The following is a 10,552-nucleotide window of genomic DNA, read 5'->3' on the forward strand; positions in this document are numbered from 1 at the left end:
CTTCCGTTGCAATTACAGGAAGTGTCAAACAGGGGGAAGACCAAAGCTCCCCGCGTGGCTCACGAGGTGGGGATAATCAACCGGTTTGACGAGACCGATATCGCGGTCGACGCGCCCCTGCGCACCAGGATTGACAGGTGACGGCGAGTGGTTGAGCTTGGAGAATTTGACGGATGTCCGTATCTAACAGTACCTAATCAAATTCAAATGTTTGCTTGTTCGCTAGCCATGAGACTTTTCTGAGATGACGAGTTTGACTTGCGATTACTCGAAAGCTAATACCTACTGACATAAGCAGTGACCAAAAATATGCGTTGACTTTCCAGTTTCCAAAGAATTAGTTGTAGTGCAGTAGTGGTTCCTTCAATATATTGCTTTCACAAGTTCCATCGTCATCAGGTATTCTTACACGGCCTTAGCCAACACCGCACGCTACAAGCTTCAAGTTTCACCGGCTGCCCAGTTGCGGCAACTCTGGACAAACATGTCACGCTCAACCATACCGGATGTTTAACATGCACCTACAGTTCTGAAATCTTTATTTTTCCAGACCTGTAATCGTGCTGGCTACATGAAATGGACTAGAAAGTGGGCGCCATATGCAGCAACACCCTACATCTACCACAAAGACCAGTGGGTCAGCTATGACGACACAGACAGCGCCGACGTAAAGGTAAATAAAATCTCTCCATTTTATTTTGGCTCAGCGTTAAAATAACATAGCTTAATAGAACTTCTTGGGAATGTTGGCGGGTTTACTAAACATGGTTTTTGGGCACGATAGTGGACATAAAAAAGGAAAGACACAAGCACACACAAGGTGCCAACCATCAAATCCCTTATTACTGCACGAAGCAGAGCAAAGCGCAATTTTTACGCACGCGTCACCACAAGACTGATGACCTGACAATGATGGCTGTCCACATTGTTACATCTTTACCTCAAACAGGTGCATCTCTGATGAATATAACGTGATCAAAGTGTCACTGGCATACGTGGGACCTTTCTATCTGATAACGTGTGCCTCCAAGAATTCACGCACTGTTTTGTTGCCACTCCTGCCCATCTTTCACTGGTCTCACTTCATGGCCTATATATCTGACGTGATGATAAAGCTCTATGATATAAACGACCAACTGTGCTTGGTAGCACAGTCGGAAGACTGACTCCATTCAAACTAATGCCGGTTTCTAGTAAAAAAATATAATCCCCCCATGGGTGCTGTGGCTGTCTCTAAGTAAACTGAGAAGGTTCACTCACGGCGGCGGGTATACCGCACTTGCCGACGTCATAACGTATGAAGTCTACTCTCGGATAGGACATTATTTAATGGGGTAACGATGAAGCCGGCTGAGCTGGTTGAAGCAATCAAGCCGTTGGCATGAATTTGCGTGTGTTTAGTGTATTTACTGGCTTCTACAAACCAAGCAAACTGAGTTGTTTAACAGCACAGACATAACTAATGGTGGTACTTGTATGGCGGTCGTCTAGAAGTGGTTTATGCGTACGTTCACTTCACAAGAAGAATGATTTACTGTATCATTGTTTTTGCTGTGTAGTTTGCACCATTGGTCAATGGAAATATATAAACGCACAATATTTATCAATGTTCCGTCCCAGAACGTGATTGAAGAGAATAATCGGTAGTGGTTTGCAAAGTCAGCGCGCTTCATTTAGTGGCGAGCATTTCGCTTAGAAGTTTCCTTTCCCGTTTCCTTTGGTCAACCACAGGTGAAATGGTTTCGGGACCGTTCGCTGGGCGGCGTCTTCGTGTGGTCGTTGGGAGAGGACGATTACGGGGGCAACTGCAAGCAGGACGAACAGTACCCGATGGTGACGGCGGCATGGAAGGTCATGAAGGACTACCGGCCCATAAACTTCTATCGTTCCCGGAGGAGAAAGGTGTGTCGGTCTAACGCCGTCAAAACTCGTGCTGGGGTGACGGTGATCGGAGGAAACGGTGCATCGGTGTGATTTGCCGAATTCCGCATTAGTGCATTAGTGTATATATGACAAGAAATAGATGACGAGCCGAGCGTGAACAATTATGTATAGAGACACGTTAACGCTTGTCAGTGCCGTGTAAATACCTCTTGACTCTAGCAAACGTCTCCTTGCGCGGCGATCGAAAACGAACAAGTGATAAGATGCTGCTTATGACTTCTGCAAGATGCTCTCCGATGGTCATGCGTTAGCAGCAGAATTTCTTGCCTCTGAGACATTCCCGCGGCGGTCCATTATTTGAATATATTTTTCTTTGCGAAATTTTTGGTTCACGCCAAGAATGGGTAGGACAACAACTAGAGGAGGAAGGGTGACTCGTGATGTTCACGTAGTTAAATATAGGAGGCCGTCTGAATACACAGTGCTATACACATGCTCTCTTGAGATTGCCGACGCTCAATGGCGATGGAATTTACATTGCACAGCCTTGTAAGTTTTCCTTTAAATCACCAAGAGAGCTCTCCTGCTCTTTGAATGGGACATAACATGAAAACAGCCCGGCTAACGCGCAAGTACTCGTTTGACCGTGTAGGGAAGCACATGACTGCAAAGAAAAATACGTTTAATTACACACATTTTTGGATTCGAAGAACAAACTTAGCAATGAGGGACGCAGCAATAACGCACCAGAATTTTTTTAAAGTTGATTTGACTAATCACGAGTGTTGACTAAGTTCCGTCACAAATTTAGACAAGAAGTCAGAGCAGGTCACATTGCCATGTAAAGGTACTGCGCTGGAAGACAGAGAAGTAGTGCGCGCCCTAACACCTATGTTGATGGGTAATAGGCTGATCAATCTGAAAAAAAATTCACATCAAGACGGTGTTCTTGTCTGGCGTGCCGCAGATGACCGATCAAGCAGATATAAGATTTATTCCCGTCCTGTATTCACGTGGTAGAACGGAAAAGGAGCCAACTTTTCGTTTGTCTTTCAGGGCTGAAAGCTGCCAAGACACAAGGTTGGAAGGAACAAACCTTGGATATATTAAAAGAAAAAAAAATGAAGAGTGAGAAATTGGACGGTGCCGATCGGAAACATGCCACCGTCGATTGCGTTGTTGAATTATGTCTTAATAAATTATGTATTGTGTTCTCTTATTCTATTAGTCTCCCTTCTGTTGGTATTTAATCGACAACGTGATTTGTTGCTGCTTGTAAGCTACATTTCTTTAGGGGAAGGGGCTTATTCTATGTTGGGATTGTCGTTAATAAATGGTTATGGTATATGTGTAGATGAGGAAAAAGTGGTCTTGTTGCAGTGAATCTCTCCCCTGAACTTTAGCAACATCCGCCAGCCTTGTATTATATATCGTACATATTGGACTTTCAGCGACACAAACTGCAATAACTTTCTCCTATGTTTCCAGTTCCACGATTGATACCTGCAACAAAAATTACTGATCAGTAGGCGTTAACGTCCCGTAGCAGCACCGGAAATTTGCGAGGCGGCGTAGCTGTTCATGCTTGTGTTTTTCTTGCACTTTTACAGTGAAGCTATTAAGGGCTAGGTTCCAGTAGATCGCGTCCGTAGACCGACCGGCGTGTACAATTTCGGCTCCATGCGTGTGGTGGTTTGGCTCCATGTGCGTGGCGGTTTCCCGCCAGTTCGAACACTGCAACGTCTCGGTGCGAGCGGTCGCATGTCACCTCGGCTCCTTCATTTTATTGCGATAGCAATTATATGGACACTCGAAAGCAGATTTGTGCCGTCGGCGTCGCCGTCGCCGTCACCGTGAGGTTCCGTATGACGTCAATGGAGATGAAATCGTCGCCGCGCGCCGAACGCTGTATGTGCGAGTGAAAGGGCGCGAGGGGCAGGCGCTTTCACGGGGAGTGAACGCACGGCGGAGAACAAACGCGCGTTCTGCGCCGTGATCGCTTAAGGGCTGCAGAAGTAGGCGTCTCTTTCCTCCTTTACAATCACCATATATGTAGAGCAAACGCGCCTTCTTCCGACGCGTGAGAGGATGTGGGGGAGGGGGGGGGGAGGGAGAGGGAAGGCAGGCGACGTTAGCTGCGGCACCAAGTGCCTATTTACATCAGAGGCTCTGGCAACAGTCACCAACGCCGCACGCATTTTGAGCGAACGCGGGCAAAACGCCGACGGCGTCGACAACAGTTCTGCGTGTTGCCGGTGCTGCTGCATGTCCAAGTTTATACAGCTGATAAAGCTCATATCATTACTCCGTATAGCTCTCTACAAATTTGCTATCGCAATTGATGCTTCGCCTTTCAGGTGAAACTGCGACAACTTTTTTTGTTGTTGTGCTTGGCCGATGACCCCAAACGCCCTGATTTCCAGACCGGGCCAATGTGAGTGTTATGGGCACTTCCTGGCAGTTACTGTTGCTAACTCCGACGTGCATTAGGCGAGCCTCAGCATTTTTTAGGGCTCTCGGCTGGCCGTCTCGCTGCTCGGCGTAAATCCGCCTAGCATGGGCGAAGGAACGCAGCGCGACGCAGCTAGCGCCGATGGCGCGCGCGTCTGGCGCGACATCCACGTTAGCCTCTCAAGACAACGTCAACATTCTTCGCCACCAGCAAACACTGCAGTGGCTCAGAAGACGCAATCAAGAGCATAACCGAAGCCCCTGCCGCTGCCACGCAGCGATTATAAAATAATCCTAAGAGTTAGCGGGGGCCTAAACTGCGCTGCTATCCATCCATGCATCCTCAGACAAATCATCCTCAAACCTGCGGGGTCCCTCGTCCCTCGCGCGCTTTCACTCGCACATACAGCATATGGTGCGCGGCAACGATTTCATCGCTGTTGGACTTTATACGGAACCTCACGGCGACGGCGACGCCGACGCCGACGGCAGAAATCGCTTGGAGTGTCCATATAATTGCTATCACAACAAGAAAGAAAGAAAGAAAGAAAGAAAGAAAGAAAGAAAGAAAGAAAGAAGGTAAGAAAGAAATCACGTGTGGCTCATACGTGTGTTGGCTATGTGGGTATGTGCCGCCGAGAGCAGGAGAGGGAGAGATCTCACGGGATCCTGATGCTGCCGGGCAGTGTGTCGCTGCTATAAACGCTGTGGCTCATGTGCTAGTCTATGACGATGGGGCGGTCATGGCGCAGCAGACGCACTTGGCCATCGCGCCGGGTGAAAACGAGACGTCGGTGTCCTTGCTCTTTGACGAACATGCCGAAGACGCTCAATATAATCAATAATGATAAGATATAAATTCACTATAGCAATATTCACTACAGCAGACCCACCTAGTCACAGCTTCGCTGGCTTCCATCTTCACAGTAGTGGGAGGGCTCAGAATTTTATTGCGGTAGCAATTACATGGACACTCCAAAGCAGATTTCTGCCGTCGTCGTCGCCGTCACCGTGAGGTTCCGTATAACGTCAACGGCGATGAAATCGTCGCCGCGCTCCGGACGCTGTATGCGCGATTGAAAGGGCGCGAGGGAGGCGCGCTTTCACGGGGATCGAACGCACGTCGGAGAGCAAACGCGCGTTCTGCGCCGATGATATGATGATGATAAGTGGTTCTTGAGGGAAAGGGAAAGGTTGGCGCTATCTTCTGCAGCCCTTGAGGGAGCACCGGCCTGCGAACGTTGTGGCGACCCCGAGACCCTCGAGCACCTTCTCTGTGCATGCCCTGCGCTGGCACAGGACCGCTCAAGGGTCATCACTGCCTACAGACAACAGGGTCTACCTGCTGCGACAACCAGCGACCTCCAGTTCCCGTCGCCTCCCCACCTCCGAGCTCTCCACAGCCTTTTGGAGTTTGTGGAACTGAACGGAATCTCCGCCCATCGCTAAGCGCTCGTCCCTAGCAGGCCATCGCCTCCATCACCAGCCTCCTCCATGATCGGATGAGACTCTTGCTGCTTCTTCTTCTCTTCCCTTCCTTTCAACATCTTTATCTCCTTTATCCCCTTCCCCTGACGCTGCGCCGTGCTCCCTATTGGGCAGCAGAAATAAGCGTCACTTTCTTCTTCAATAAAATCACTACTACGGCTCAGCGCCGTGCTCCCTGAAGGGCTGCAGAATTAAGCGTCTCTTTCCTCCTTTCCATATATAGAGAGCAAGCGCAACTTTTTGCGTCGCGCGAAAGGCTGTGGGGGGACGGGAGGGAGGGAGGGGAGGCGACGTTTAGCTGCGGCACCAAATACGTATTTATATAAAAACGCCGCGCGCGTTCGGTGCGAACGCGGGCAAAACGCCGACGGAATCGACAACAGTTCTGCGCGTTGCTGGTGCTGCTGCATGTCCAAGTTTATACAGCTGATAAACTACTATCCTTACTCCGTATAGCTCTCTACTAATTTGCTATCGCAATTCGTGCTTCACCTTTCGGGTGAAACTGCGACAAATTTTTTCAACATTTTCTTTTACTATTTAACCGTGCTCTATGTACTCGCTTTGATGATCATAACGTTTTGTTATTTTGTTAGGGACTTAATCTCGAGTACTTTGTTATTTGATCACTTCTGATTTTCTTTTGTTGGGTAAAATTTTGCGAAATGACCGAACTCTTTATGACCGAACTTCCTGTATTTCACAGCTAACAAAGAACCAGGAAGTGGTGAACGGCTTCAGATTAACGTTCACCACCTGAAGTTCTTAACATACACCAAAATTTAAGTAGACTAGCGTTTTTTGCATTTCGCTGTCGTCAAAACACGGTCGCCATGACCGTCGAGCCGCCACGGTAGACTACAGACCCTCTGGAAAAGGAATATGGCTATGGTGTTGGGCTGCTGGTATGAGGTCGAGGTATCAAACCCCGGGCACGGAGGCCGCATATCGATGGGGGCGAAATGCGCAAAGCACCCGTATACTTAGATTTAGGTGCACGTTTAAGAACCCCAGTTGGTCCAACTTTTCCGGAGTTTTGCAATTCGGCGTGCCTCATAATCAGATCGTAGTTTTGGCACTTAGAACCCCATAATTTAGGAAAAGAAATACAGGGGTATTAGTGCAAAATTTGTCCAGTGAGCACCGGCTTTCGTGAAGATTTGTCTCGAATAAACAAACATACACCACCGGCAAAGCACGACGTAAGAGTCAGGAAGTAAAAGAATAGGAACAGACACGGTGACGCCTGAAAGTACAATGCTTCACAACCACATTTTGTCGTAGTTAGTGTAAACAAGAGCCCTATAAGGTAAACTATTGCCAATCTGTTTTTATTCCAATCTCCTGATGTCAAACTTACAAGTAACCACCTACGAAAGCATCAGGCGGTGACCCGCAGCATTGTCTGCATAGCCCAATCAAACGCGGTGCTTGTTTATTGGAAGTCATTTTTGTTTGCTTTCAAAACAAAGAACATTTCCTACATTGAGCGGTTTTTCTTATCTAATTGGCTGACAACAGGTGAGGAGTAGGCTCAGAGTAGAAGAAGAAGACGAAAGCGTTTATTGTTCAAAAGCATTTTGGTGGAATGGTCGGAGCCCCTTTAGTCCAGGGCCCCACGGGCCTCATCCGCCCGCTTGACCTGTTTTATGAAGGACTGTTGTCCAATCAGGTCTGAGCTATCCGTGGTGCGGCGACATACCAACACTACAACACATTACATGGGATTGCGAATTGGTGTAGAGGATGTCGATGAGGCCGAGCCAGCGCAATGAAAATAGATAACCGGATGAGGAGGGCTGTGCCGGCTTCTGTGATTGGTACGGTTTCCTGTTTTTAGCTTGCGGTGGCTTGTCGAAAATCGCGGCGGCGTGCAACGGAAGGTTAAGAATTCCGCTAAAATGTATGCTTAGCAAAGAGTAGTTGGCAGAGCGATGTCGCATACGTGCCGAAAGAGCTAGATAACGTTATAGTGCCACGGAAAGAGCTTTATTACGCGGAAATAAAACCATGCTCTCCGGAAGGTGCGAGTCGCGAATGCCTGAATGATCGACGGGCTGCCGTCTTCTATTCCTTTCGCAACGGGGCAGTCTTCGGCTACTCAGCAAAACATTCAGTTTTGTTTGGCATATTAATGCATCTGTAACGCGTGCACGTCACTTTGAAGCGGTGAGTATTCGCGCATTGTGACGTCGCGTGACAGACAGGCGGAGTGGGCGAAGGCCGAAAAATTTTGACCAATAGCAGAGGGCTAAGGCGAAAATGTGTCGAGCCAGAAATATTCATTTTTCTTTCCTTCGGTCTGATCATGCAGAATCAGTGTGTACACGTCCTATCAGATGGGGAGCCATCGCGGTTTTCCTGACATCGTGTGACAAATAAGCGAAGTTCAGGGTGGCACGAAAACGTTTTGCCCAATCGTGGAGGGCTGATGGCAGAATCGGAATAGAAAAGTTTGGAGTTGATTATCGGGGATGACAAGCTTCCAATTCCAGGAACCCATATATTGCGAGCCTTTCGCAGTGGACCCAGCCTCACGTTAGCCGTAATTATTCCACGAACCACGGGCGCAAATTCACTTTGATCGAAGGAGGCGCGCACAAAAACATAATCAGGAGCATTCGGCGAAACACACGCTTTCCATTCATTATGGCGGGCCTTTGAATTAAAAAAAATTATATATAGGACTCGCTCTTTCCCTCTCACTTTGTCTCTCATTCACTGCCATCAATTAATTCTTTTTCTTTCTGCTATATACGGTATTCCTGTATACATCTTCCGTGACAGAACGCCATAAATTCAGCAGTTTTCTTATGCTCCATATAAGCGTGCTGAATTGCACAATCATGGCTTATAATAGGAAGTCATTGCAACGCAAAACGATTAGCAAGAAAGAGCACCCAGGATCGTAATAGCCCGACAGATGTCAACCGACCCGCGGGCTAATGGCAACAGATGCTGTGAAATGATTGCTCCGTGAACTCACTCCTGTATGTCGCACAGCCGAACGGATATACTTTCGGAGCCAAACACAAGACAAAAATGAGTTCGTCACCATTTGGCTTTTCACCTTAAAATTTACGATGGGGACCATCGCAGACGCTTATGCAGATTGCTGTTTCAGATCTGAGGCGCTATTTTAGTTATAACTGCATGTTTATTTCTGCTCCAATGGCGTCTAAAGTTTTGTAACAGTTAAGCATACCGAATATAAAAGATCTTTTAATTTTTAATTGCGGGTAAATATATTCCTTGTGTCGCTTATGCATGGTGATATGCATCAAAAATGCGCACTTTTTTTTTCACTTGTTTGGCCGCCTCCGAATATGCGGCCATTGCTGGGGTGAAGAAACCACATAGAACCCAAATCTTGATGGCCTCTTCTCAATGTCCAAAGTCAGCGACCTCGGAGATGAGGCATAAATGAGTCGACCTTTTGCGGAAACACCCATGAGTATAAAACGCCTCCAATGTCGTCGGCCTGAAAGGCAGCGTACGCATTGATCTCAGTCATGAAGTCAATATACTTGAGTGGCCGTTTATGGACGAAACGTGTGTTTTGCAGTAGTGCAGTATGCTGCATGTTCTCTGGCCTCTAATGTCTACGTTTCAAGCGCCTTTCTCCTTTCACTACGCATCCAAGGAAACACGGACGTTCGTCTAGTTAACTTCAACATCCTTACCATCCTCGCTATATTTATTTTTTTTGAAGGAAATACGAGGATATGATTTTAAATAGCCGTAGTAGTGCACATGCTGAACGTCAGTATAGGAGAATAGACGGCAGTGGGAGAGCGAGGACGCACAACCCGGACATTTCGCCTTAGGCCTAGTGGTAGCAATATTCAACAGTAATAGGTGCGCAAGAGCAATGCGATCTGCGCAAGCCCGGGGACGTAGACCACTGTCAAAATTTATAGGTGGTGCACCAATCGCACTATTAAAGCAACAGATTTTTCAGTGTAAGGGGAGTGTAGCATTGAAAGGAAAAGAAGGTAAGTCGATAGCTTATAGGTTAAGCCTTACGGTGTGGTTTGCTCATGCATGATCATAAATACGACGAAATATGGAAATACACCGTCTTTATTAAGCTGTCCAGCTTCGTGACACAATGGGCTTATAGAGCAAACTCCGCATGCTGAAAAGTTTTAATTGGCTTTCGAGACGGCGGCGTTTCAGCGCTGCTACAGCACGGGGCACCTGATTTGGTCATAGTATCGCAGTATCAGCTTTGTAACTCTCGCAGGCTTTGAAACGCAGGCTTTGAAACGCAGGCTTTGTAACGATCGGCACGCACAAAGTAGTACACGATCTTTTACGAGCGGTAAAAGTGGTTTCTTGCACCGGACGTTTCTTATAGAGACAAGTGGACTATACGAAACCTCCTCCATGCAGTATATAAGATAACCAGGGAACGTATTCTTAACCCTGTTCAATTCCGTTCTAATGTCAAGTTTGCCATCTTGTCAGTTCTGATACTCTCACAGGCCCCGTAGGCCCTATCTCATTGGCTCAAAATGCCAACACGGCACAGTAAAATTCTGCCATAGTTGTTGAATTCCATCATCTTGGAATTTTAAGCCAACGAGATAGGCCTAAGTGGCCCTGTGAGACACTCGGAATGCACAAGATGGCGACTTCGACAATATATGGCGGAATGTAACCACTTCCAAAATAGCACCGTAGGCCGACGATATGCAACGGCGACCACCGGAAACATTAGGTGACG

At 47.5% G+C, this 10,552-nt stretch overlaps 1 protein-coding gene across 1 annotated transcript; it reads left to right on the forward strand.

Moving 5' to 3' along the window:
* Window positions 1-551: 551 nt before the first annotated feature.
* On the forward strand, window positions 552-3,079 carry LOC119441170 (endochitinase-like). Its single transcript, XM_037705839.2, has 3 exons — window positions 552-673; window positions 1,732-1,902; window positions 2,941-3,079. Exons 1-3 carry the CDS (start codon window positions 572-574, stop codon window positions 2,944-2,946), a joined length of 279 nt encoding a protein of 92 aa, XP_037561767.1. The 5' UTR covers window positions 552-571; the 3' UTR covers window positions 2,947-3,079.
* The last annotated feature ends 7,473 nt before the right edge of the window (window positions 3,080-10,552 follow it).

Source organism: Dermacentor silvarum, chromosome 2 (assembly GCF_013339745.2).
Source record: "Dermacentor silvarum isolate Dsil-2018 chromosome 2, BIME_Dsil_1.4, whole genome shotgun sequence".
Classification (NCBI taxonomy): domain Eukaryota; kingdom Metazoa; phylum Arthropoda; class Arachnida; order Ixodida; family Ixodidae; genus Dermacentor; species Dermacentor silvarum.

What these genes read in the sequence shown, in the direction of transcription:
- LOC119441170 (XM_037705839.2), top strand. Translation starts at nt 572, where the DNA reads ATGAAATGGACTAGAAAGTGGGCGCCATATGCAGCAACACCCTACATC. An exon ending in CAGACAGCGCCGACGTAAAG is followed by an intron (nt 674 to 1,731) that starts GTAAATAAAATC and finishes GGTCAACCACAG; the next exon opens with GTGAAATGGTTTCGGGACCG.